General features: G+C 52.0%; 1 protein-coding gene across 3 annotated transcripts in view; it reads left to right on the forward strand.

The window, feature by feature from the left end:
* Positions 1-27,491, forward strand: part of SLC6A6 (solute carrier family 6 member 6) — an 87,890-nt gene that overhangs the window by 21,039 nt on the left and 39,360 nt on the right. For 2 of the 3 annotated variants that reach the window (XM_016940534.4, XM_016940535.3), the window contains 3 exons: positions 20,928-21,167; positions 23,007-23,141; positions 24,856-25,090. In XM_016940534.4, coding sequence (XP_016796023.1) covers positions 20,939-21,167; positions 23,007-23,141; positions 24,856-25,090 — 599 coding nt within the window. In that variant the 5' untranslated portion in view covers positions 20,928-20,938. Of the gene's footprint in view, positions 1-7,408; positions 10,172-20,927; positions 21,168-23,006; positions 23,142-24,855; positions 25,091-27,491 lie in introns of those variants that run through there. The other variant, XM_016940533.4, reaches the window with a different exon arrangement.

Raw genomic sequence — 27,491 nt, forward strand, 5'->3', positions numbered from 1 at the left:
TCCTGTTTTGGTGCTGTCAAGAGAATAGTATTTGGTGCTACTTCTTTGGGCAAGTCCATCTTCTGCCTGGGCCTCAGTTGCCCCATCTGTAAAATGGGCCCTATGATAACTACTGGGTTAGCAAGTGCATGTAGGAGAAAGCATCTTGGTATTTTGAAAATACCAAATATGTCTTATTAATTAATATTGGTCATAATTCAGGGGTGATTTATTCACATTTAACAATCCAGACATTCAGTGAAGTCTCTCACCCTAAAGGAGACAAAATCAGGGAGTGTGGCCTTCTGTGGGCCAAGCGATCCCTGTGCGGCCGAGTCTGGAAGTCTCATGGCTGGGTTCTGGACCTGCAGGATGATTCTGGGGAGAAGGGTTGTCCCAGCTTAAGGTCATGGAGTCAAGACCTTTTGTTTTCCTTTGGCCTTTCTAGTCCATTTGAGAAAGTCACCTTTTCAAACCCCTGCCAGCTCTGCCTAGTACTGGAAAGGCCCCAGCAAGAGTGTTTGACGTTAGGGGAAGTTTGGGGAAAAATCTCTAAGCATATAAACATTGAGAATTGAAAGTCTGATCAGTCATCCAAAAGTTATGGACTTTTGCTGTGGTTCAGGCCCCAGCTGGGGCTAGGGACCCTGAAATGAGCTGCCCTCTGTCCAGCCTGGGAGCTTGTGTGGGAAGATGCTACAAATCAGGACCCTGTCAGGGATGGGGAGGATCTCTTGAAGGTGCTTTGGGCACGCAAAGTTAAAAAAAAAAAAAAGCTCCCTGAGGTCTTGAATATCAAAAATATGCCAGTTGGGCACCAGACAGTGAGGGCATTCCCAGTAGGGGAAACAGCCCGTGGAAAGGCCTGGTAGAGAGTGGAAGCCTGTAGAAGCCCTAAGGAGTGCAGCGTGGCTGGGGTGTCCTGCTCTGGGCAATGGGGAGGGGAGAGGAGCTGCCTGGGGTAGGGGGTGGGGTTGGGTCTGGCTCAGTGGCCTCGGATCTGTTCAGAGTGGTTGGTCTTGATTCACTCTGGGGAACCAGCCAGAAACAGGAATCCTTATTTCATGGTTCCAACTGCCCCTTAAAGGTAGTGCTTGTTGTTTTGACAACTGGCTTCTGAACAGACAAACCCTGCCTTCAACCAAACACCGCTGCAGGAGAATCACAGGCACGGCCACAAGTCTCCAGAGGAAACCCACTCTAACGAGGTGTCTAACCCAGTTTGCTGACTCACGTGGTTTTGGGAGCCCGTGGAGTGCATTGGGAGGGAGGGGACGGGGACACGGCGCTATTGAAGGAAGCTCGGTCGAAGCCGCCTGTTTGACACACAACACCGGCTGGAGAAACTGTTCAGCTGGTATTTTCCCAGTGTGGCAGATCTGGAGCCCAGGGGTGTTTGTTTCTGCCTCTCTCTGCACTTAGCTGGATGCTAAGAAGGGGCGGAGTCAAGGTCAAGTGTTGGTTGAACGAAGGCACGCGATGAAAGATGGCTAATCTTTCTTGGGCACAGAGTATCCTGTTTCTCCTGAGAGCAAATCCAATTGTGTATTCAAGGCACTTCCTTGTACCTTCCTTGTGTAATTCACGATGATGACCCATTTTACAGATGATGCAACTGAGCCCCCCAGGGGGAGGTGACATTCCTGAGGTCACCACTTGCAGCTGGCAAGGGGTGCAGTGTTAGGTTCCAACTAAAACCTAGGTGATGCAGCATAGGCAAAGGGTGGAACTAGGCAAACCTTATTTGGGAAACAGAGTCCCGCAGGAGCTGCCTGCACTGGGAATACAGAGCCCAAGCAGCAGAGGCAGGGAGGGCCCCTCCTCTCCACACACATTGTCGGGAGGAATTATGTAGAACTCGGCCATCTAGGGGTCAGCAGGAACTGCTTGACCAAATAAATAGATGAGTCAATTAAAAAGGACGGATTTCTTGGCTATATATAGTTGTGGCCTAAATCTCAGGTATCCTTGCCCCCAAGGAGTAAAGGGAGCCGTTTTCAGATGGCCCAGGCTGTACATGGGAGAATAAGCTGATTACACCCGGGGCTGCAGTGGGTGAGACACTTTGCAGGAGTGAAAGGAAGCTCTAAGGAGGTGAGGGGTGGGTGGGGGACTCAGGGGGCAGGAAGGGTGGAAGGCAACAATTGCGTTTCCAAAAATGATGTGGGTTGGGAGACTACCCATGGTCCTTCCCCTCATCAGTTTCATTGAGATTAGTCACACCCCTGGATATCAGCCACTTAATTTCTCTGGCCAGTCTGAATTTAAATGGCTAAACATTTCTTTCCTAGCCTGCGGGGTCAGTAGTTAGTAATCACGGCAGGTATGCACGACTCTCACCAATTATGAGTATAATTAAATGGGAAGATCCTTGCAAGCATTGAGCACTGGGCCTCGCGCAGCCAGGGCTGTTAGCTGCTGCTCTTATGATTGAGGCCAGCTGCCACCCGGTCCATGAAAATACTTTTGATCTGGGCTGATTCAAGAGACCTGGATTCTAATCCTTGAGTTAATTTGAAAAATAATTCCCCTGCCTCCTGCTGGTTTCAGTTTCCCCCTGTGTCAGGTTGAGGGGGAGAGACTTCCTGGTATCTAAGGTCACAGCCAGGCGGTGCCCCAGAGTGCAGTGGTTACCGATCCAGACTCCAGTCCACCACTTCCTGGCTGTGCAACCTCGGTCAAGTTGCTTATTGATTCTGAGCCGTAGTTCCTCATCTCCATTTGGGGTAAGTCCCCCCCCAGCCATCCCAAAGGGTGGCTAAGGATTGGGTAAGATACTGCGTCCACCTGCTGATCCCCAAACTGCACATGCAAGCCTGCAGCCCAGGGAGCTGGGATTGGCCACGAGGTTGGAGGATTTTGCATACATTTAAAGCATTTCGAGTGTGCTTTTAAGCCCCATTAGACTCTAAGATGCTACACAGTCTCGCTACTTTCGGACTAATTAGGAGAAAAGTAAGCAGCTGTAATCAGTGAAAAATGATTTAAGGAAAGAAAAAAATATTTAGCCTGATTAAAACATTTCTATTAGCTAGAATTATTTAAAGTGCCCGTCACAGTGCCAGACAGACAATGTCAGCGCAGTTATTATTTCAGTTATACAAGAACAGGTGGAATTAGGAGAACCAAGGGTTTCTATGACAATAAGCTGGGACCCTCCTCATCCCTACCTGGGAGGAGGGCTGGCCCTGCCCTAGAGCTTCCTGCGGTCTTGGTGAGGAAGAAGAAACTTCTGGGCCGGCTTCCCAGGGGCAGGTGCACCTGAGGATGAGCAGGAATGTGTCTTTCAGGGCCTGGGAATGGCAGGGCCTCCCAGAAACGGCGTGGCGATGGGGGTTCTGTGATAAAGGAACCCCTCTCTGGCTTTAGTTCTGCTGCGGAGCGTTCTTATGTGGTGTACTTTCCTGGAAAACACAGCCTCCCAGCACCCTGCGCTGTGCTGGAAGGAGCATTGTGACCTCATGCTCAGGTACTCTGAGGCACAGAGACCCTGGGTGCTGGGTGTCTTCCGCACTCTCTGGCTGCTTCTGTGCCTCAGTCTCCCCTACCTCCAGTGAGTAAGTAGTGCTTGCTTGTCCACCCATGTCCCCATCTGCTCACAGAGCCTCTGCCCCTTTCCAGAACCACACTGGGTTCCCTTCTGTGACTCATGCATGCTCTGTGAGGTCACCAGCAGCTGCAGTCACCTGGGAAATGGGGTTCAGTGGACTCTGCCCACAGTGAGAGGGTGCAGAGGGCCAATGTGGGAGCCCTTTGGTCACACTTAATTCCTGGCAACCTGGGTGGCCCTGCCAGAGCCCCCAGTGGGACAAAGGTCTTCCCCAGAGGCCCGCAGCTTAGAGGAGGGCATGGCTCCTCTCACTGAGGATACTTACCCAGGTCGCCCCCCGCAGACTACCAATGGGAGCCTCTGTTTTCCCACCTCAGCCCAAATCCTTGCTGGAGGCAGCCTCTCAGTACCTGAGCTGACCCAAGGTGGGTCACCAGGTGGACAGGGGTCGGCGGAACCCTCCCTTGGGGCCAAGGACCTCCGTGGGATTTGGGGCTCTGTGTTTCCTAGGCCTGGGAGAGAGCACCCCAAATCAGTAGGGAGCCCTGCTGGTCCTAGGACATCCAGGCAGCAGGGGAGGGAACTGGACATCCAGACCAGACCTAGGACATGGGAGACCAAGGCTCTCATCCAGGCTGAAGCAGCCCTTCTCCACTTGGGCCTCAGTTTCCCCACCTGTGCAATGGAGACATTAGGCCAGATGATAGTGTTGAATTTCACAAGCTACTCCAAATTCAAAAACAAAATTTGGATTGAGAGGTGGAGTGAGCTGCCCTTGGCTGGCACACTTAATTTTACCACCGTATGGGGATGTTTTTAAGTGACAGCTGCTCTCACCATGATGTAAAAGGGGAAACCACCTACCAAAAATAATAAGACCCCAAAAAGCGTAAGGCAGTAATGTTAGAAGGCAAGGACACCTCACACTGTGGGCTGGGGAAGGCTTCATTCCAGAGTGGCATGGCCCACAGCCTGGCCTTGGATAGCCACAGAGTACAAGCCCTTTGGGAAGACCTAAGAGCCAACCACAATAATTGCAGCTGTCCTGAGTCCTGCTACAGGCAGGCAGCTCTTCCAGATTAGCCCCAGCATGAGTAGATGTTCCCCTTCACACCTGGAGTTTTAACGTACACTTCTCTGGGCACCTGGCCCTGTCCTGAGAAATTAACCTGGTGTGATCGCCATCCACCCTGTGAGGTCGATGCCATTATCAGCCATGTTTTACAGGTGAGGAAACTGAGGCACAGAGCATATGCTGCCCAGGGTTGCAGAGCTGGGGTTTGAGCCCCATCAGCCTGGCTTCAGAGCTTCCTGGCTAGCCCCGCCTTCCTTCCCAGGCCTCTGTCTCCTTACTATATGTGAACTCTGGGCATCAAGTTGTTGGGCTGATCTGTCATTCAATAATGCCTAAAGGAGGGGTCCCCCGTGCCCAAGGACCTTCAGCCAGGAGCTGTAGGGTTTCAAAGCTGCCATGTTGAGGGGTCCCAGTGTCTGACTTCTGCAGTTGCAGCCATCCTGGGGGCCACCAGTAAGGTAACATTCCTCTCCTGAAGGTTTTCTCTCCAGCTGCCCAAGGTGTCCCAGGGGCCAGCAGGTGGAGAGAAGCTGCCTGGCCACCCTGCTCCAAGGAGCTGCCCTGCTGTTCCCTCCTGTGGGTTGTTGGGGTTGCCCTGCAGGTCCACAGCAAAGTCCTTTTCTACTCTCGAGTCCAGTTCCCAGCCCCTGTAACTTCCATCTCCCCAGCTTAGCAGGTGCCACCATCCCAAGGACCAGAAGGGTACTCAATACTTTGCATGGGGAACTGCAGGCCCTGATCTGGCCCTCGGCTCCTCCACTCTGCTTTCTGCCCTGAGATGCTCCCCTAACTGTATCCTAAGGGCTAGGGGAGGGAGGTGATGGCAGGTTTTCACATCTGTGCTCAGATCCCCAGGGACCCACCAACACAGGGGACCCACATTGCTCAGCAAGAATATTGATGGGGACCCCAGGATCCCCCAGTCACGTGCACTGCAGAAGAGGAGGCTGCCCCTGAGAGGCCTGGGAGAGAGACAGTTGGAATAGAAGGGAGGGGGCAGCTAGGAGGAGGCCCAGGTGTTAGGGTGACACCCTGAATCTCAGAAGCGGTTGGCCAGTGTTTGAGCCCTGGTCTTGGCCCTGTAAGATGATCTGTAAAGCACTCGGCGGGCATGGTGCCCAAGAGATGCTCAGCAGGGCCTCGGCTCAGAGCCCAGGCTGCCCATGATTTGAGGAAGAATGCCGGTCAATTTTGTCATCATCCTGATAGCTTGAACTTTCTAAGTGCCTGCTGTATGCCAGGCACTGTTCTAAGCAGTCCATACATGTTTGGTTCTTTAATCTCTCAACAGCCTCACAACTTAGGTACTGTTATTACTCCCATTCTATATTTGAGGAACCTGAAGCAGAGACAGGTTTATTTATGGTGTACAACTTTCTCTCCTGGGGAGGGTGCCTTTGCTGAGAGAGAGGCCCTGTGTGCAGATGTGTGGGAGGGACATTTGGGACCCTGCACCTCCAGGCTGCTGAGTCTCCTGAGAGCAGTTCTGAACCACAGTCCAGAGCAGGGCAAGCCTCACCTTGGTCAAGCAATGTCACCAGAGCCTCCGGTGGCCTTTCCTGCCATTGTTCCCTATGCCTGGGGAGGTGGTGTTTAAGGGACAGGTGTTTCTGCTGTTGGGGAAGTCCCACCTGCTGCCTCCACTGGAGAAAGTGACTCCTCTCTGCTGGGTGACAGTGAGGGGAGCCCCTAAGTCCCAGGCAATGTGCCTTGCAGCTCATTCCTGTCCTTAGAGACACTGCCTGGGGCCTGCTCAGCTGAACTGTGCCCCTCGCCTGCTACAGAGACAAGGCCAGGCTTCTTTTTCCCTCTGTACCCCCCTACCCCCAGGAATCAGGGTTGGTCTCCAAGGCTTCTCCCCCCAGTCTCAAACATGCAGGCCTCACTCAGCTGCCCAGCTCCAGGAGCCCTAGGTCATCCCTGCCAGCCTTTGCCTTGATTTCTCAAACTCCCTTTCTCTTTAGCAAGTGGATAAAGGCATGTTGGCTCTGTCCTGGGTCCACATCTGGGCTCTGCCACTTGCTATGGAGTAACCTTGGCCAGGTCATTCTCCTCTGAGCCTCATTTTCCTTATTTGTAAGTTGAGGGCCAAGGTCTTCATCTGCCAGGGCCTGGTGAGGAGCAGCAGCAATGGGGAATAAGAGACTCACTGGCAAACTCTCAAGTCCGGGATAAATGGCTATTGGGATGATCCTGGACTTAGTGAGGCTGGCAGAAGTGAAACTCAGCCTGGCCCAGCCCCTAGATGCTCACAGTCTGGCAGATGAGACGTCTGTGTGCACACACGCATCACATGCACGCACTGTCATCAGCCAGCCTTAATCTCTTTCCTGAGCTGATTTTGTTTGATGTTTTGCCCAAGTGCCTCCCAGTTCATTATTAGCACCGCCATTCCCAACCTCACCTGATTTTAAGATTCACTTGGGAAGCTGGTTAAACAGGACAGATTTGTGGGCCCCCACCTTGAAAATTCAGTCAGTAGGTCTGCATGGGCCCAGGCATCTGCATTTTTAGCCAGTGTCTCAGGCAACTCTGATGTTCCTCATGTGAGGATTTTGGTCATCCACTAGTCCCTCCTAAGATCCCACAGACTTCAGCAATGAATGACTTTACAGATTATGAGGCCCGCTTACAGGTCAAGAAACTGAGGTTTCCCAAGGAGAACTTTGAACTTTATCCAAAGTTGCACAGTTCTGAATGAGAGTCCAGTGTCTGGTGAATGGTGGGGGTGATTTGAGCTGGAGGGTGCTAAACGGAAGAGTCTTGGGTGGGCGGGAAAGGCTTTTGCAGGGAGGTGACACTTGTGCCAGGGTCTTCCAGGTGGGTGGGATCTACCTAAATGTAAGAGAACCCACAAACCAAGCACAGACTTGAAAGGGGCAGTGCCGGGGAGAGAGTCATGCTGGGCAAAAGGAGAAATAAGGTGGCAGAGATTGGGGGCAAGGCAGACAACTCTAGTGAGACTGGGATTCCAAGAGGAGAAGTTCAGATTATTATCTAGGCAGCTGGGAGTCACTGATAGTTCTTGAGCTGGGGGCTGACATGGCAGGCATTTGGGGTTTGCTAGAAACAAACCCGGCTAAGCAGGTGGGAGCAGAGGTCAGGGCATGCCTCCAAGGAGTTTCCAATGGTTGGTGTGGCCTCTTGGGCCACACCACGAGTGACAGGCCATCAGAAGGTATACCATGTCCCCAGCACCCCCAGAGTTTAAGCTAAATTGCAATGGAAAGTTGAGGGAGATGGCTACCACTGGGGGTTGCCCTGGGAGATGGCCTCTGCACGTAGGAAGACCACAGTTGAGAAGTGTCAGTCCTCCCTGCATCCTAGCCCCACCCGAGTGTGGATTTTAGTGCTGAGCTTTTCTTCTGGCTGAGCAGTAGCCGCTGTTAGGCACCATCTTGTAGTGCTGGAAGTCGCTGCCACCGCTGCACCAACAGTTGCCAACCTGACAGAATTAGATATGAGCCTCATCCTTCCAAGTTTGGAAGAAGAGCTTATGTTCAGCCTCTGGTGTCCACTGTATCCCACCAAGTTGGGGTTGTCGGGAATGTCCCGCCCCTCCACCACATCTTTCAGGCCTCAGTTTCCCCTCTGTGAAATGAGTTCCCTCCAGCTCTGATGGGGCCGTCGGTGGAGGAGGCTAGAGACTGTAGCTTTGTCTTGTCACTGATCTGCTATGTGGCCTGGGCCTCAGTTTCCTCATCTGTAAAATGGGCTTGGATGTGGACGTGTCAAGACCTCCAAAGCCCCACTGTGAGTCTTTGATTTTGTGTGGGATCCCAGGGCATCCCCTGGCACTTGGCAAACCTTTAGGGGCAGGAAAAATTAACTTCAAAGTCATTATTGGAAGATGCTCAGGAATGGACATATCGTTTAATGAAAAGTGATTTCCTAAAGATCTGGTGTTCATCTGTAGAGTTTTGACCATTTGATGGGAAACTGTGCTCAGATGCTGGGAGCACACCGTGGTCCACCCTTCCCCACTGTCCACATACCCCAGCATCTGTCATTGCAGTTTGCTCTGTCGCCCTCGTAGAGGAGCCCTCAGAATGCCTGACGTGGAAGGCTGTTTCTCCCTATGCAGAGTGTCCCCAGAGCCCTAAGCCCTAAACATTCCATCTGAAAAATCCTCGTTGTGCTGGGCCTTGTATTAATACTAGGTGTCAGGAAGCAGGACCCGGGTGACTGGGGAGTAACAGACAGCAACAGTACAGGCTGGGAACGCAGGGACAGAGCTGTCCTGGAGGCTGTCCCATCGAGGCTGTGAGGGGTGCCTGCTCATTAGGCAGGGGAAGAGTGTACTGTGCTGAGGGCACAGCACAAGCCAAGGTGTTGGGGCTTGAGAAACCACAGCGTGTGCTTCAGCAACCCCTGGGGATCTTGGGCTGGTTCTGGATGGTGGAGGGGGCCTAGGAATCGGCTTCCAGTTAAGTAGAGCAGGCACCTGTGCTCCAGAACACAGTGGGCACCGGTGACCGACAGTGCTAGTTCCCCACCCTGTCTTGCTAAATCCCAGGCTGTTTGGTTCCTCTAGCACCACACTCTGGTCGAGCTGAATTTCTGAGTCCGAGTGAGGTGGGGCGGAGGTAGGAAGGAAGAAGAAAGTACATCCTCGTCAGGGGGAAAAACATGTTTAAAAGAGGAACAAGGAGGGGGAGGTTGTTTGCAAACATTTAATGAGGTAGGAGTTTCACATACTGTAGATGGGATATTGTGCCTGTTTTAGAGAGGGTAACACTGAGGCTGAAGAGAGAAGGTGACTTGCCCAAGGCTGTACAGCAGAGCGCCCTGACTGGTTTCCATGGCACTGTGGCATCCGGCAGAGCCACAGTGACAGAGTTGGGGGTGGCCCGGCTCCTGCATGCGCACCCTTAGCTGACTCTGTCACTGGGGCCTGTATCCTTCCAGTTTCTATAGAGCAAGGGAGGGGCTGCCCTCTGCTTTTCATAGCCAACAAGGAGCAGGGCTTTAGGCTTCTTACAGCTTAAAAGGAGAAGGTCAAGGAAATGGCAACCAACCTTTCTCTTTTCTTGAGTTTCTTTTTTGTGGCCTCCAGAAATAATCCTGGGCTCTGCAGAGCCTGTTTCAGGCTCATGGTCTACCCTACCCCGCCCCCATTTCCGGCAAAACCAGGCTGAGGGCTGGGCTGCTAGCGAAGCTGACAGCAAGAGTGACAGCCCTGTCCTGTCGCTGGTGAGTCAGTGCCAGGAGGTGGCTGCCTGCTGACTCACCCACTCCTTCCGCAGGCTCCAGGGGCCCCTACAGCAGCCTGACTCCAGCCAGCCCTGGGCCATGGGGGAAGGAGATGGAAAAGGGGCTTGGCTCCCTCTGACCCTTCACCCAGCCCCTGCACCCTGGAGCAGGGCTGCAGGCAGTGTGACCGTTGTGCTGTTATTGCCCTAAACACATAGCAACAGGAAAACAACCCCAAAACCCCAGCCTTAAGAGCAAGTCCAACAGTGCGCGACTCCCCAGGTCAGGAGAAGCCCCGATGTGCGCAGAATCTGCAGATGGGGCCGCTCTCGGCCCTGCCTCTGGCTGTGGAAACAGGCCTCCAAGTACCCAAGGTAGGCATTTTGGTGGCCCTCCCCAAGCTCCTCTTTCTCCTCCAGCCCAGCTGTGGGTACCAAGTGCCCTGGAAGTCTACTGAGTGGTGTCCAGGGTCCCCTCAGACAGCATCCCAGGGACTTGACCTTCCTCTGTGTGGCCAGGCTGTCAGGCCCAGCTCTCAGGGACTCTTTGGCCAGAGACGTCTTTGAAGCCTACCCTTGACCAGACACGGAACCTTGTCCTTCCTCTGAACTTGTAGAATAATTTTTGTTTCTGTAACAAAACGAGCCCCTCCCTCCTTCTCTAGTCGTTAGTGCTGTGAAGGTGGGACAGTGACCCAGTACCCCTGTGATGGCCCTGGGCCAGGTGTGTAGCAGGTGCTCAGTCAGCCAGAGCTTTTGTTCCCTCCCGCCACCTCCCCCAGAGAGAATTGCCCCAGGTAAGCGAGTGCCTGCTCAGAGCAGAGTGGGCAGATGACTTCCCAAGAGCACATTACAGCAAAGGGTGACCCTGTTCCTTTCAAAGCATGGCTTCACCCATGGAGCCGGCAGGGTTTGGGCTTCCTGCACAAGGATGTTGTGTTTGTGCCACCAGTCTTAGGTGTTAGGTCCTTGGTCAAGGGGAAGACATTCTGGCCACCCACCCTGCAGGTTCTCAGCTCATGGTGAGGAACCCAGGCGGCCGAGGTGTGGGGTTAACGACTCTACAGGCCCCACCAGAAAGTGTTAGCTGAGCACGGTAGCTCCCATCTATAATCTCAGCACTTTGGGAGGCCAAGGCGGGTGGATCACTTGAGGTCAGGAGTTTGAGACTCGCCTGGCCAACATGGTGAAACCCCATCTCTACTAAAAATACTAAATAATTAGCTGGGCGTGGTGGCACACACCTGTAATCCCAGCTATTCAGGAGGCTGAGATACGAGAATCCCTTGGACCCAGGTGGCGGAGGTTGCAGAGAACTGAGATCACACCCTGCACTCCAGCTTGGGCAACAGAGCTAGACTCTGTCTCAAAAAAAAAAAAAAAAAAAAGTCATAAGTACCTGCAGGGAAAAGCCCAACATGGGCCCTTAAGTTCCCTTTCAGAGTAGAAGGGAAGGGTTGGTGGTCAGGGACAATCCAGGGCTTTTAGCCAAAAGCGTTGAGCCCTCACTGGGGCAGCACAAAACTTGGGATAAATCCAGGTTCTAACTCTGGCATTGGGGGCCCCGTCCCCTCTTCCTCTCTGCCACACTCTGGCTTTCTGTTTCTTCACTATGTGCACCATGGCCCTCTTTACACCTGCTGTTCTCTGCTCTTAGAACAGTGTTCCCCCAGTTCTTTGCCCCCAGTTCTTTGCCTCAGCTTCAGTGTGGTTAAAAACTTGTTCCCTAGAGCCGAGCTTCTGGGTTTGAATCCAGCTGTATGACCTTGGGCAAGTGGCTTTACTTCTCTGGGCCTCTTTCCATCATCCGGGCTGGTGAGGAGTAAGTGAGTGAGTTGGTGCCTGGAAAGGGCTTGGCACAGGGCCTGCCCACAGTGAGTCCTCAGCGAGCTGCTGTTGTTATGAAATGTCACCTCCGCAGAGGGGCCTACTTTGTTGCCTTCTGTGTGCTGGGCACTGTCGTAAATAATTGCTCATTTATGTGTTTAGTGTCTATCTCCCCTTCTGCAGGTCAGCTTGGTAGGGCTCACCCATTGTCTCCAGTTCTAGAGCAGTGCCTGGCACATAGTAGGGTGAGTTAACAGCCACTGCTTGCCAAAGCCACTCAAACCTTTGTTCTAACCCTGGACCTCTGAGATGCAGAGGGGAAGTGACTTGGCCTGCATGACCCAGCTTTCTGACCTCGCCCACTGCCCTTTCCCCGACTTAGCTGCTTGGGCTCTGCTGTGGGGCACCTCCGTTTGGAGTATGGTGTGTGCCTCAAACACCTTCATCTGGGGCAGCGCCAGCCACCCTGCCTCATCCTGGCCCTTCCCAGGCCATCCTGCCACTGGGAGCCTGCCGTGCCTCCACCCCTCCCCCTGCAACTGGCACGGTGGCACTCTCCTTGCTGCCTTTCCTCTGCTGCCAGACTGTGGTTCTCTGGGGCTTTGGGCCAGGTCCTGCCACTTCCAAGGAGATGATAAAACAGTTTGGACCCAGTCCCCAGACCTTGTGTTCACCTGCCAATGTTTTTATGAGGGGAAGGTGACAAGTTGGCTGTCTATTGGACTCATACCGTGTCTCGCCACCCCCGGCGTTGTTCCAGAGGCTTGTTCTTTGCAAAACCTTCTTACTGTCATCCACTCCCCAGCAAACCACAGACTAAGAAGAACTACGTGGTCTGGCTGGTCCCCATCCAGAGGTCACCTTGCCCCAGGGTGGCACCAAGGTCATGGAGTTGGGACATGGGTGCAAATCCTGGCCAACTGTCCTGTAGCTGTGGGACCTGGGATAAGGCTTCCCCCTTCTCTGAGCCTCAGTCTCCTGAGCTGTGAAAGGCAAGGCTGATGAGGCCGGGGGTGAGGTAGAGGCTTTTCTGCAGGGCTTAGTGTGATCCAGGCAGGAGGCTTCTAGCGGAGGTCGGGGATCTCTGAGGGTAGACCCGTACTTTGGTGGGGTGGAGGTTGCAGTTAAATCAGGAGAGGGGAGGACCTCACCCGAGGATGCTGAACCCCGGGTAGATAACAAGCCCCTGTCCCAGAGATGGCGTGCTGAAACAATTTCCTCAACAGAATTCACTTTCACTACGACCAGAATATTTTTGCTCATTGTTTCGGCTTTGTTCCGGGCAAAACAATGCCTGGCTTCCTGGATGACCTCACCGGGACAAGCCATCAGGGCTGTAGGCCAGCCTGGTCAGCATCTCCGCACGAGCCCATTCTTCCCTTTGCCACGGCCACCTTAGGTGACCTGGGGGCAATAGTGTGACCAAAGAGAGCAGACTGGCCACAGGCTGAGTCTGGCCCCCTCTGCGTTTGTGTTTGACCCAGGTGGTGGTTTAGAAACTGAAAAATGTGTGTGTGCGTACAAACCAGATTTCAACATCTCTTGAGAAGCTGGAGGATCCAGCCCCAGTGGGCCCCAGTCCCGAAGGCACCTGCAGTAGTGGGAGCTAAGGAGAGCTGCCTGTGAGAGTCCAGACTCCTCCTGTCCCCTGGTTCCCACTCTTCCCTGCGACCTCCCTACCCCAGTGGACTCCTGTCCTTTGCCCGCCAGGCCTCTGGAGGCTTTGGAGCTCGCCACGCTTCAGTTAGCCTTTCCTTGGGAGCAGATAACCAACAGATACAGACCACATGATACAATTCAATGATTCAATCTCTTAAAGGTGTACTTTAAAAATATATATAAAAGAGAAAAAAAAAGCCTTTGATTAATTTCCACTTAAAACAGCCACTCCACTTAGAGTGGTGGAAAGCGCTTCTACTTTATTATTATGATTTTTTCATCTTTTTAGAAACAGGGTCTTGCTCTGTCACCCAGCCTGGAGTGCAGTGGCATGATCACAACTCACTGCTGCCTCCAACTCCCGGGTGCAAGTGATCCTCCTACCGCAGCCTCCTGAGTAGCTGGGACTGCAGGCACACGTGACCACACCTGGCTAATTTTTTTTTAACTTTTTGTACAGACAGGGTCCAAATGTGTTGCCCAGGCTTATCTGGAACTCCTGGCCTCAAGCCACCCTTTCACTTCAGCCTTCCAGAGTGTTGGGATGAAAGGTGTGAGCCACCACGCCCACCCAGGAATAGCACTCTTAACAACAACTCCCTTTTTTTTTTTTTTTTTTTTTTTTTGGTGCTTAATTGTTAAACACTAGGGCCAAGGAGAGTGCCCTTGGCAGACATCACTAATAGATCCTGGCCATCCTGCTCACTGAGCCTGTACCTAGCCCAGAATCTGTGGAGACAGTGGTCCAGGGAGCCCCATCAGAGTTCCCTGTTTGCTAGAGGAGGGCTCCAGTCCAGCACGCCATCTGTCCTGCCTGAGTCTGTGCTGTTTCATTAGCTGGCCTGGCCCAGCCCTGTGGCCCTTGGCACTGACTGCTCCCCAGGCCCTGTCCAGCCTCCTGAGCCCCGTCTCCATCATGTGGCCCTTCACTTCCCTGTTTGCCCTTGCCTAGTTCCCCAGTTTGTCAGCCGGCTTGCAGCTGGCTCCTTAAAGACACCAGACCCCATTTCATTTGATCCATAGCAGCTACAGTAGTTGAGAACATGGACTTCAGAGGCCAAGACAGACCTGGGGGGCATTTGGAGCTTAAGTGGCCTTTTCCTCACTGTGTGACTGTGGACAAGTGACTTCACATCTCTGTGCTTTATCAGCACAGGAAGGATGGGAGCAGCACCCACTGAGGGGATTAGCTAAGAAAATGAAAATGTGCTTGTAGTCAGTGCTCTTTTTAAAAAGATGCATATTCTGCTTGTGTATATGGTCAGTGCTTAATAAACACAGCTATCTTTTTCTTAAAAGTAACTTTTTTTTGTTTTTTTTTTGGAGACAGGGTCTCCCTCTGTCACCCAGGCTGGAGTGCAGTGGGGCAATCATGGCTCACTGCAGCCTTGACCTCCGAGGCTCGAGTGACCCTCCCACCTCAGCCTCCCGAGTAGCTGGGACTACAGGCATGTGCCACCACATCCAGCTAATTTTTGTAGTTTTTGTAAAGATGGGGTTTTGCCATATTGCCCAGGCTGGAAGTTTTAAAATTGATAAATATAAATTGTATATATTTATGGTATATAACATGATGTTTCACATCTGCGTATGCTGTAGAATGACTGGATCAAGCCAATTAACTTACGTATCACCTCGCTTCCTAAGCATTTTTTGTGTGTAGTGAGAACGCTTAAAATCTACTCTCAACAGTTTTCAAGTATACAATATGTTATTAATTTCAATCAGCATGACACCATGACATACATAATAGATCTATCAAACTTACTCCTCGTACATAACTGAAGTTTTGTGGTTTTTGACCAGCAATTCCCCAATACCTCTAACCATCCACTTTTTCTTATTTATTTTTTATTTTATTTTATTTTATTTATTTTATTTTTTTGAGATGGAGTCTTGCTCTGTCGCCCAGGCTAGACTGCAGTGGTGCGATCTTGGCTCACTGCAGTGTCCGCCTCCCGGATTCCAGCGATTCTCCTGCCGTAGCTTCTTGAGTAGCTGGGATTACAGGAGTGCATCACATCATCTGGCTAATTTTTTTTTTTTTTTTTTTGTATTTTTAGTAGAGATGGGGTTTTACCATGTTGGCCAGGCTGGTCTTGAACTCCTGACCTCAAGTGATCCGCCCACCTCAGCCTCCCAAAGTGCTGGAATTACAGGCGTGAGCCACCACGCCTGGCCCACTTTTTCTTTTTTTAAAACAAACACAGGGTAGAATGCTTGCCACAAAGTATAATAGAATTGCAATGTGGCTGTTTTTTTTTTTTTAAAGCTACTATTTATTGATCAATTGGTATGTGCTGGGCTCTGTGCTGAATAACATTAGGCAGCATCCTACTTAGTCCCTGGTCTTGTTTTTACCCTCATTTTTTACCAATGAGGAAGCTGAGGCACAGAGAGGTTGTTACTTGCTCTGGGTCACACAGCTTAGTCATGGCCTCAGCCCAGAATCTGGCTCTGGAATGGGCAGAAAAGTGAGGAAAGGAGAGAGATGCCTGCTGTGGAAAGGGCGGGGCAAGGGGTCCAGCCAGGCACTTGATTCCACAGCAAGCCTAATGGGCAGGGAGTTGTTTAGGCCTCAGTTTTCCCCACCTGTAGAATGGATGTCATCCAGGTCTCCTCTTGCCCCTGTTCTGGGACTCTAGGAGCTGCTTGCCCAACCCGTTGATCAGTTTGCTTAACCAAGAGGTTTGCTGAGAAACCTGGCCCAGAGATCCTTCTTAAAGGCCAGGTATGTGCTAGGCAGTTTGGGATGGGAGAAGCAGGCTAAATAGGAAACAGACAAGGACCTGGCCTCTTCCTAAAAGCATGGCAGAAGCTCCTGAGTGGTTATGCCATGGACAATATGAGATTTAAATCATTGTTCTCCACCAGCAAGAGACATGTAGGACACTGGTTGTTAAATTGAGAAGTTCAGGGTCTGCAGGATGGCAGGGCAGGTGCAGAGAACTCTCGAGCCTCTGGGAAGGTTGCCCGGGAAAAATAGAGGCAAGGGCTTGACTTCCCCCAGAGCCTTGGACTGAGGTGGTAGATGCTGGGGGAGGCAGCATCTGCAACTCAACTCAAAGCCCAGCTGGCTGGTGCTCAGGGCACCGGGAGGGAGGTAGAGCAAGGTATAGGGGTCCCCATTTGCAAGCAGTGCAGAGACCTCTTTCTAAGCTTTGCTCAGTGCCGGAGGCCCAGGTGGCCAGGTGGGAACTCTGGCCTTGAGCCTCTCTCTCCTTTCCACCCGTGTGTAGCCTCAGCCAGGCTGCTCGCTTCCCTGCGTGAGCCTCAGCTTCCTTTATCTGTAAACTACCAAAGTCTCTTCCACAATAGGAGTGTTGGAGAATAGGAAACTGTGTTCATAAACAGCTCAGCCCCCAGAATAAGTCCTCACAAATCTTAATATTAAACAGGGAGACAGCAAAGGGATATTGTATCAAGCCGTGGCATCGCTGGCACAGGGCTGCACCTGGCTGCGTGTGTGCCAAATCTGACCAGGTGATCTGCAGTTGGTTTCAGGCACAGCTGGCTCTGGCTGTCACCTCGGGAACACAGAGACAAGGAGAATGTTTAGCTGGGCACAGGGAGAGGCTTCATCCCATAGCCTCTGTATCAGTCAATTCTAATCACTTGTAGCTGTAATAACCAAAGAGGAAGCTCTTAAAATGGGGAATTATGTATCTCGGCTACTGCAAAATAACCCTGGGCCCAGTGCCAAGGAAAACAGCCCATGTCGGCGGGTGCAGGGACGCCTGTGGAGGAGGACTCGCTCCTGAGTACTCACTGCGCAGCGGGGTGACCAGTTGTGTGTGTGTGTGGAGGCTGGGGTGACTGGCCTAATTGCAAGTTTGCAGAGGTGCACAGAGATACTCCGGGGACTCCCTGGAAGGTGTCTTCTGAGGTCGGACTGAGCCGCAGAGGGACAGTGGAGGCTAAGCTCCTAAGGGTTTGGATACATCACGGTCACTGTTACTCCCAGCGGAGTGACCTCAGGGCATCTCTTGTCATCTCTGGGCCTTACTGATCTCACCCTGGGGAGGATGAAGGCTTTATATACCCCAAGGCCAGGGGTGGACTGGATAGTAGTGATAGCGATAGTAAGAGGAGATAGTCTCAAGTCATAATGTAGTTGCTGTGCGTGGAGTGTGTGCCATATCTTGTTCTAAGCACCTTCTGTGCACCCCCCTCATTTAACCCTCACAACACTCCCACAGGGAGGGTACAGTTACCCCATTTTACAGATGAGGACACTGAAGACTAGTGGGGTTGAGTGACTTGCCTTAGGTCACCTGTTTGGGGAAGTGACTTTCAGCTTCTGGGTTGAGGCTTATATTCTGGTCCCTGTAGGGGCCAGGGTGCCTGGGGCAGCTGGCAGGGAGCCAGGGGGCTTTTTATACTGTGGCTCCAACAGCCCGTGGGGAAGGTTCAGAGGGGACTGAGCCTGAGCAGTAGGAGGGACTAAAGCAGTTCTGTGTGGCCCGTGTCCCAAGGAGAAGGGGAGAGGGAAGATGGGGCCAGAGGGTCGGCAGGGGCATGTGCTGGGACCTGGTGGGCAATGGTGAGGAGCCTGTGTTTTCTTCTAGGGGTGAGCAAAGGGTTGGGCAGGGGCATGAGGACCTGATTCTGCTTTTTAATCTGCCTTCAGCTGCTGCATTGAGAATAGATCAGGGGCGGGCAGAGTAGCAGCAGGGAGACCTGTGAGGAGGCTGCCACAGATGCCAATGCAAGGGCTGAGGGGCCTGTAGCTCGTGGTTGCCATGGCGATAGATAGCTGTGGGTGGATGCCAGGAATGTACAGGCGGGTCTTGCTGGAATGGGCTTCTTCAGGGGCAGGGCTGATGGCTGTGTGTTCTTCAAGGCAGGTGGACCTGTGACTGCAGCCCCCACGGGTGGAGAGGTGGGTGTACCTTAGAAATGAGGAGTTGGGAGACTCCCACCATGCCAGGCACGTGACAGGTCCCCACTCTGCCCTGTTGAAAACCCCCACCCCCATCCTGGCTCAGCCCCAGGTGGTGGGACGATGGGGTCCTGAGTGGAAGGGAGTGGAGGCTTCATTTTGTAGGAAATCAGAGCCTAGAGCAAAGGGACTTGGGGAACCCCAGTTGCTCCTCTTCCATGTTCCCGAATATTAGTGTGGCAAGTGGGTCTGTGTGCCCAGAGGGCAAAGCCGGGACTCTCAGGGTAGCCACAGTGAAGCAGACCCCAGCTCCTAGCGGGGATGGACTTGGCCCATCCCAGCTGCCAATGAGGTCATGAGCTTCTGGGTGAGGAGGCTCCAGGGTCATTTCCTGAGAAACACCTTCACTCGGAGGGAGTTGAGTCTCACATCCTCCAATTATGCGCCCACCGAGCCAGCCCACAATGGGCTGCCCTGATAACCATCGGGGGGCTGTGCAAGTCAATGCTGGAACAATGCTGGCTGCTAGGACTATTTTTACAGTAGCCATTGGCCTGTCGAATCCCGCGCCCGTCCCCGAGGGAGCAGGGCAGAGAAAGGCGGCGCGGATGCTCTGGCAGACAGAGGAAGGGCTCCATGAGCTGCCCAGAGGCTTCAGGAAGCCTTTCTTGGTCTGCTGGCCGCCAGATAGTGAAACAATTGGGGTCCCCCACCCCGAGCCAGGGAGAGGAAGGAGGTGTGGGGGAAACGGGGGTTTTGTTGTGCTTTTGTGCCTCTGTTCCTCGAGCACAGCCCCTGTGGGCCCAGCAGCTGGGGCCAAGCCAGCACATCCCCTCTCCACACCCCAAGTCCTCAGGCAGCTACTGCCTAACCCTGCCTGCAAGGCCCTGAGGCCAAGTGACTCGCCTGGTCACAGGATTGGCAAAGCCAGGGTTTGCAGTTGTCACCAGCTGCCTGTGGATGCTACTCTGGGATCCACCTAACCCAGCAGCTCTTGCCTGACACCCTACTGTGTGCCAGGCATGGCGCCTGGCTCTGGGACACAGTTGTGAGCAAGGCAGGTGTGGTCATTGTCCCCAGGAGCCTCTATTCTAGTTGAGGAGATAGACGACAGGGAAGCGAGGAATTGAACAAGATACTTTCAGGTAGTGTTTGGTTCTCTGATGAGAAGACAAACTCAGATGCCCACTGGAGCCAGCCAAGCGAGTGTGTCCTGAGCTGGGTGGTGAGCTGGCCAGGGTGTGGTCGTGTGACAAGGGTCACGTGACAAGGTGGTCACATCTGCTCCAGTCAGCAGTCACCATGAAGAGTATGAGCTCACTGTGGTCCAACCTTCCAATTTTTCAAGAGAACTCAGAATTCTTGACTTTTCTCTGAAATCTGATTATTTCAGTGTTGGCCACCAGTTTGATCATGAAGACAAACAAGTTGTGTCCCGGACTGCTTGGCTCTGAGTCAGCCACTTCTGCTGTCCTCCTTTTTATTCTGCAGATGGGGAAACTGATGCTCAGAGAGGGGCGAGTAGGCCTAGTAGCTCTGGTTTTCCCAGCTCATCCGTTTTCTGTGTCCCTCTGTTATGTTGTGGGTCAGCCCTTGAAGGCAGGGGACCCAGCTTTGAGCTGTTTCCTCACGCTGTGGGCTAGAAATCAGGATGCTCTTCGTAACCCTTGTCAGTTCTCAGAGAGCCAGGGGTATCCACCTTCTGCACAGACAGCCACACTGGGTATGACTGTGGCCCTCAGGGCCGAGCTGACAGGGTGAGTGAGCACTTGGGGACCTTAGGAAGTACAGAAAGAAGAGGCTCTGGCCTGGTTGGTGGCAGACCTCCCTCTAGACTGGGGGCCAAGCATAAGTGGGCTGAGGGTAACCATGAACAGCTCCGGGGGCTTAGAGATTTGACCTTCTCTGGGGCCTCCCGTTGGCCAAACCCAACAGGGAGCCGGAGGGCAAGGGAACCTGGCTTATAGGATCTACAGGGTCAGCCCCTGGAATCACAGCAAGCCAGAGGATGGTTAGAGAAGGGTGGACAAATGGGGATGAACAAGCACACTTGCATAATCCTCACCAGTGCAAATCCCTTATTTTTTTCTGCTAGAGATGTGACTGGTTAATAAATTGCACATCTATTTCATAAACATCCATTCTCTATACTTGGATGGCAACCCATCTCAAATATTGTTTCCATTCCAGCCTGAAACCCCATTCCTCGTTCGTTTCCGTCTATCTGTTTTTTTAACTTACAGTTATAAATGGTCATCCCTGTGGGCTGGGCACTGTATTAAGGCATTTGCGAAATAGGAGCCTCCATTTTTTTAAATACAAATCCAAATTTAGAAAATAGTATCTGTTAATTTCTAGAAACTGCTTGCAGGCTGTTATTTGGCAGATGCCTAGAACTGCCTGGGTGTGTTGTGTTTTGTGAAAGACGATGCTAGGGCTGGGGTGCAGGCTGAAGTGTGACACCCAGACGACAAACCTGGGGGCCTCTGGTGCTTCTCTTCAGCAGGTGCCCGGGGAATGGACCTGCCGATTCTGTGGGTTGCAAGTGTCCACAGCCTGAATCTTGAGGTCCCTGGTCCATGAAGGGGTCTGAATGACTCCTGATGTTGCTGTCAAAGCATTGGACAGACAGGGATGCCAGGCCCCTTGCCACAGGCCTGGGCAGGTGGGAGCCGGCTCGTGGATGAGGAAGCAGAGATTGTGTCTGAGACATACAGGTGGTCCCTCATCAGCTGCAGGATGCTTCTCTTTTGTCCCCCATAGAAAGCAAGGAGATGGCCACCAAGGAGAAGCTGCAGTGTCTGAAAGATTTCCACAAGGACATCCTGAAGCCCTCACCAGGGAAGAGCCCAGGCACGCGGCCTGAGGACGAGGCTGAGGGAAAACCTCCGCAGAGGGAGAAGTGGTCTAGCAAGATCGACTTTGTGCTCTCTGTGGCTGGCGGCTTCGTGGGCTTGGGCAACGTCTGGCGCTTCCCGTACCTCTGCTACAAGAATGGTGGAGGTGAGCTTGGGCCGGGCCACAGGGGAGCCCATCCAGTACAAAGCGGCCTTAGAGCTGGAGGCTGGGACCAGAGCGTGGGTGGCCTCTCTTTCCCTGCTTTCCCTGGCCCCCCCTTGACCTCCATGAGGTCAGCCTGCCATGCTCCTGCCAACCCCACCCTTAGAGACAGGGGATAAGCCCGACTGAGAATCAGAGTGCTGTTCTGCAGGGCCTTTCTGTGTTACCTTGAGCAGGTCCCTCAGCCTCTCTGGTCTTCCAGTTTGCCACCTCCAAACAGGCAGGACAAGGCCAGGCTTGTGTCTCCCAAGCCCCAGACATTCACACACCTCCTTATCTGTCCCCCATGTCTACTTGCCTCTGACTGTTTCTTTATCTTTCCTTTAATATTCATGTTTGCTTTTCTAACTTTACCAAATGTACTCCAGAAAGCAAATTCTGTTACCCGCTATAGATGGAAAACTGGTATCATTTGTCATGCTCCAAAGGTATCCAGGAATAAAAAGTACAGTGAAGATATTTTTTAAATGTAGAGACTGCGCTTGGTTGGGTTGATGAGTTGGTTGGTTTGGGTTTTTGGATTTTGGTTTGCTTTTGTTTTTGTGTTTTTGCCTGCTGAAGGCTCCGAGCAGGAACCCTCTGACAGGTCTTCTGTTACGGGGTTGTGTTGAGGTCAGGCAGCACCTAATGGTGGTTTCTTGCTGGTGCCATGATGGGGTTGAAGAGAACTGGATAGGGAGGAACTGCTCACGGCTGGTGACTGCTTGTTGTCAAAGGCTTGTGTGTCAGCAGAGATGGGCATGCCTTGTGCTGCCCACATTAGTAGAACCACCTTTTGGGGAATTTTCCCTTAGAGCCTGGTTTCTTAACCTTTTGTAGGTCTCAGGCCCCTTTGGGACTCTGATGAGTGTCCTAGACGCTCCCCAGAACAAAGCACATACACTAGACCCAAGTTGCCCACAGTTTCAAAGGGTTTATGGACCCGCTGAAGCCATTAGTGGACACCAGGTAGGATCCCCTGCCCCGATGCTTTGCCCCCCCATTCTTCCCCTTAGTCCCGCCCCCTCCGGAGATGCCTACCCTCTGCCCCTTACCACCGCACCCTTCCTAGCTGGTGCTTTTCTGCCTCCTGCCCTGGGCAGGCCTGGGGAGGGTAGGTGAAAGCCCCAACAAAGAGGCGACGTGTGAGTGGGTCTTAGAGGCCAAGCTGTCCTTGTTCAGGGGACGGACGTGGAGGAGACAGGCAGGCAGTAGGCACAGCTGACATGAAGGCTCTGAGGCAGCCGGGCGCGGTGGCTCACGCCTGTAATCCCAGCACTTTGGGAGGCCAAGGCGGGCGGATCACGAAGTCAGGAGATTGAGAACATCCTGACTAACATGGTGAAACCCTGTCTCTACTAAAAAATACAAAAAATTAGCCGGGCGTGGTGGCGGGCGCCTGTAGTCCCAGCTACTCGGGAGGCTGAGGCAGGAGAATGGTGTGAACCCAGGAGGCGGAGCTTGCAGTGAGCCGAGATCACGCCACTGCATTCCAGCCTGGGTGACAGAGCAAGACTCCACCTCAAAAAAAAAGAAAGAAAGAAAGAAAAAAAAAAAGAAGGTTCTGAGGCTTGAAGTCCCTGGTAGATTTGAAGGTGAGAGGGAGGGCACACTGGAAAGGTGAAACCAGCTGGCCAGGTGGGCAGGGCCTGGAGCATTTCCCACCAGGTCCAAGAGTTTGGCCTTGAGCCTCATGCCCCTCATGCATTCTCTCTGGTTCCATTGGCTGGGAGGGCTTGGGAGCCTTCTGCGTCGGCGCTGCCATGGCCACAGCCTCACTTTTGCCCATTCTGCTCTCTGCAGGTGCGTTTCTCATACCATATTTTATTTTCTTGTTTGGGAGTGGCCTGCCTGTGTTTTTCTTGGAGATCATCATAGGCCAGTACACCTCTGAAGGGGGCATCACCTGCTGGGAAAAGATCTGCCCCTTGTTCTCTGGTGAGTATGGGACAGAGGTCACTTGGGTCCTGGCGCTCATCAGTTCCACACATTTTTCTTGAGCACCTATTGTCTGCCAGGTCCATTGGAGCCTCATGCACATCACTTAGCTCTGTGCTGACACAAGATAGCAGCCAGTACAGAACCAGTGTGATGCGGATGCTGCTGCTTAGGAGTACAGGGAAAGGAGATGTGGCAAGTGCCTAGCACGCAGTAGCTGCTCAGTCAGGCCCAGCATGCCCACTTCCCTAGGTTGTTGCATAGAGAAGCCTGCAGCTGCACTGTTCACAGTAGCAAAGACATGGAATCAGCCTAGGTGCCCATCAGTGGTGGACTGGTTAAAGAAAATGTGGTGCATATATACCATGGAAGACTATGCAGCCATAAAGAATAGCAGTATGGCCTTTGCAGCAACATGGATACAGCTGAAGGTCATTATCCTAAGTGAATTGATGCAGAAACAGAAAAACAAATACCATGTATTCTTGCTTATAGGTGGAAACTCAACCTTGGGTATACAGGGACATAAAGATGGGAACAACAGACACTGGGGACTCCAAAAGGGGTGGGGAGCAAGGGTTGAAAGACTACCTATGGCATACTATGTTCACTACTTGGGTGGCGGGAATCTATGGAAGTGCAAACCTCAGTTTCATGCAATATGCTCCTGTCACAAACCTGCACCTGTACCCCCTGAATCTAAACAAGAAAAAAGAAGCCTGTAGCTACTTGGCAGTAGAGTGCAGCAGATAAACATTCAGGTTCAGGAGGCTTTCTGTCTGGGTTCAAGTCTCATTAACTCCCCTTGATAGTTTTGTGACTTTGAGAAGGTCACTTTATACTTCAATTTTCTCATCTATGAAATAGAAATATAGTCGTATGTTTACTTCACAGGGTTGCTATGAAGACAAAATGACATAGCCACGTAGAATGCTTTGTACAGTCAGCATCAAATGAATGGTAGCTTCCTTAGTCCTATGTTTAGTACTTAGTATGCACACAAAATAATCACTGTTATGATTTAATTGGCAGAGACGGGAACATATGTGTCTCTTCATTTGGTCATCCACATAAATCCATTTATCCTTAAGCCTTTCTTTCATTAAACCACTCAGTAATTAGACTATCCATCCATTTTCCATTCATCTATTCATCCTTCCATTCATCTACCCAACCTTCTAACCTACCACCATCCGTACATCCATCTAACAAACTGATTATCTATGCAACAAATGAATATCTATCCATCAATCCAACATTCTTCAATTTAGCTGTTTATCCATTCATCTGGACATTCATTCAATCATCCAACTATCCATCTGTTCATTCACCCATCTATTTATCTCATCAATTCAGCTATCCATCCATCCACCCACCCATCCATCCATCCATCCATCCAAACATCCAACCATCCAACCATCCAATCAACCATCCTCTTTATTATCTATCTTTTCATCCATCCATCTATTTATCCATCCATCCATTGTTCTATCCCCCCTACCCCCTGCCATCCATCCCATTTATCTAACCATCTGTTGTTTCACCTTTCCATTCAACCAGCCATCCATTCACCCTATAAATATTTGGTGGTCACTGTTGAAAGGCCTCTTGTGGCCTGGGGCCTGGGGATACCATGGCCTTCCAGTTGAGTATGTGGCCGTGGTGGGTCTGGCCTCCCTCAGATGTTTACTCATCTCATTTGCCCAACCTGCAGGTATCGGCTATGCCTCCATTGTAATTGTGTCCCTCCTGAATGTCTACTACATCGTCATCCTGGCCTGGGCCACATACTACCTGTTCCAGTCCTTCCAGAAGGAGCTGCCCTGGGCACACTGCAACCACAGCTGGAACACACCTCACTGCATGGAGGACACCATGCGCAAGAACAAGAGTGTCTGGATCACCATCAGCTCCACCAACTTCACCTCCCCTGTCATCGAGTTCTGGGAGTAAGGCCACCTCACTGAAGCAAGGAGGAGGACATGGGTGTGGCAGAGAGGATGGCCCACTTCCTTATCTCCTCCCCTGGGATGCAGGAGCCACTGTCTTCGGGGAGTGGGAGGAGGGTGCAGATCTGGAGATAAATTTATGCCTTTGGCCATAGACAGGACTGGAATCCCAGTTCTGCCACTTACTGGCTGTTTGACCTTAGGCAAGCCACTCCTCCTTTCTGAGCCTCAGTTTCTTTACCTGTAAGATAAAAAGAATGAATCATTACTACCCTGTGAGGCAGGTATGCATACTTATATTGTCTAAAAATGATACAGTTTTCTTAATGTATTTTAGGAAAAAATATATTCTGTTATTGCACAGAGAAAAATGCATATATGAAGCTGAAGTAGTTAAGTGGAAAGTGAGTAGGTAGAGTGAAAAAGATGCATCAGTTAGCTTTTGCTATGTAACAACCATCCCCAAACTTGGCGGCCTTAAACAACAACAATTTATTTAGCTCTTGATTGTTCTGCTTGTTGGCAGTTTGGGCTGAGCTTGGCTGGGCAGTTCTTCTGGTCTTGGTCTCCTTCATGTGTCTGCAGGCAACTGTAGGTCCTCCGGGTAGCTCTTCTGGGGTTTGGCCGGCTATTGGCTGGGGTGTGAGGGGCAACTGGTCCCTGCGGTTTCATCACCCAGCAGGCTAGCCTGGGCTTGTCACCGGCCACTAAGCAAGCACTCTAGGAACAAGAAACGGTCAATCCCCGAAACCCAAGTGCTTTTTAAGCCTCTGTCTGTATCATTTTTGTTCATGTCCCTTTGGCCAAAGAAAGCCACAAGACAAACCCAGATTCAAGAGGTGGAGGAAATAAATTCTGTCTCTTCATGAGAGAAGAACTGTAATCAGTAACTACAGGGAGGATACAGAGGACAAACATCAGAAAGGTGGGATGTGGAGTCCTGATCTTGGGGAACTCTTGAGTGAGCTGATGTGTGGAGACATTCTTCTAACATAGTGCTTAGAGGCTGATCAAAAATAGGCTAGTGCATCATTTCCCTCTTCTTCATAAGCCAGCCTTGGGGCTCAGCACTCAAGTGCAGCCCCTTGACCCTGGAAATAACTGAGATGAGGCCTTGAGTGAAGGTTGTGAGCCAGGGGCAGGGGTGCTGTTAAGGAAGAGGGTGGTTCTGGTTCTGAATCATCACGAGATGACAGTCCCTGTCTTTGTGTATGGTTTTGCCATTTTCAAGGTGTTTACCCACCTCTTAGGAGCTGGCCCAGGAATGGGCCAGAGAAGAGGGAGCGGCCTACCGACTGGCCCCAGCCATGCTTTGGGGTCAGGGCTGGGACATCGTTGGCAAAGAAGGGGTCGGTTGCCCTCACTGGTGTGGAGCCCTTACTTGGGCGGTCCGTGTCACTGTCGCTGCTCCAGGCCTTCAGTGTATGCTCAGGGCAGGTCCTTAGGCCCAATGTCACTGGGGGTTCCTCTTGTGTGTATATTTTCCACTTACAAACAAAAGGGACATTGGAAGCACAATCATTGCCCCTCGGTTCCCCGCCCCCTGGGGAGCTGAGTTCACAGACAAAGAAAGGCTGGCACTTCCTTTTTCTCACTTGAATGGGGTCCAAGACACAGCCTTGTCCTTTCTCTGCTGTTTTTGGCATGGCCTGAAAACCGGGCCTTCCCCACTCCTGGACACTGGCGCTTAGCCAGTTACTGAAGGCGTTTGCTGGGACCTCCTTGCCTCAGACATTGACTGGCCTGCCTGGGTTTGAACCCTCACTTTGCCACTTCTAGCTTAGGCGGAAGTGTCCTGCTCTCTGGGCCGTGGTATCCTCACCTGCACCTGGGGAGATGGCAGTGCTGACATCCCAAGGTTGTAGGATGGCCCTAACTGCATGAGATCCTGGGTGGCCAGCCCTGAGTATCCATTATTATTATTAGTACTGTTATTTTGTTTTTGAGACAGTCTCTCACTCTGTTGCCAGGCTGGAGTGCAGTGGCGTGATCTCGGCTCACTGCAACCTTCGACTCACTGGTTCAAGCAATTCTCCTGCCTCAGCCTCCTAAGTAGCTGGGATTACAGGAACACACCACTATGTCCAGCTAATTTTTGTATTTTTGGTAGAGATGGGGTTTCACCATGTTGGCCAGGATGGTCTCAGTCTCCTGACCTCATGATCCGCCTGCCTCAGCCTCCCAAAGTGCTGGGATTACAGGAGTGAGCCACTGTGCCTGGCCAGAATCCATTATTATTTATCGAGTGCCCTCATAGTGCATAAAACTACCCCTCAGGGCAGTTTCTTTGTGTGTTATGAACTTAAAGAATCACCCCCTATTGTAAAGGGGTCATCCTCTTCTGGGCTCTGCTTGTCTCGCTGTTGTCTGGGACCCAGGGGTCTTAGAGAGGGAACACTTG

The sequence above is a fragment of the Pan troglodytes genome, chromosome 2 (assembly GCF_028858775.2).
Source record: "Pan troglodytes isolate AG18354 chromosome 2, NHGRI_mPanTro3-v2.0_pri, whole genome shotgun sequence".
NCBI lineage: Eukaryota > Metazoa > Chordata > Mammalia > Primates > Hominidae > Pan > Pan troglodytes.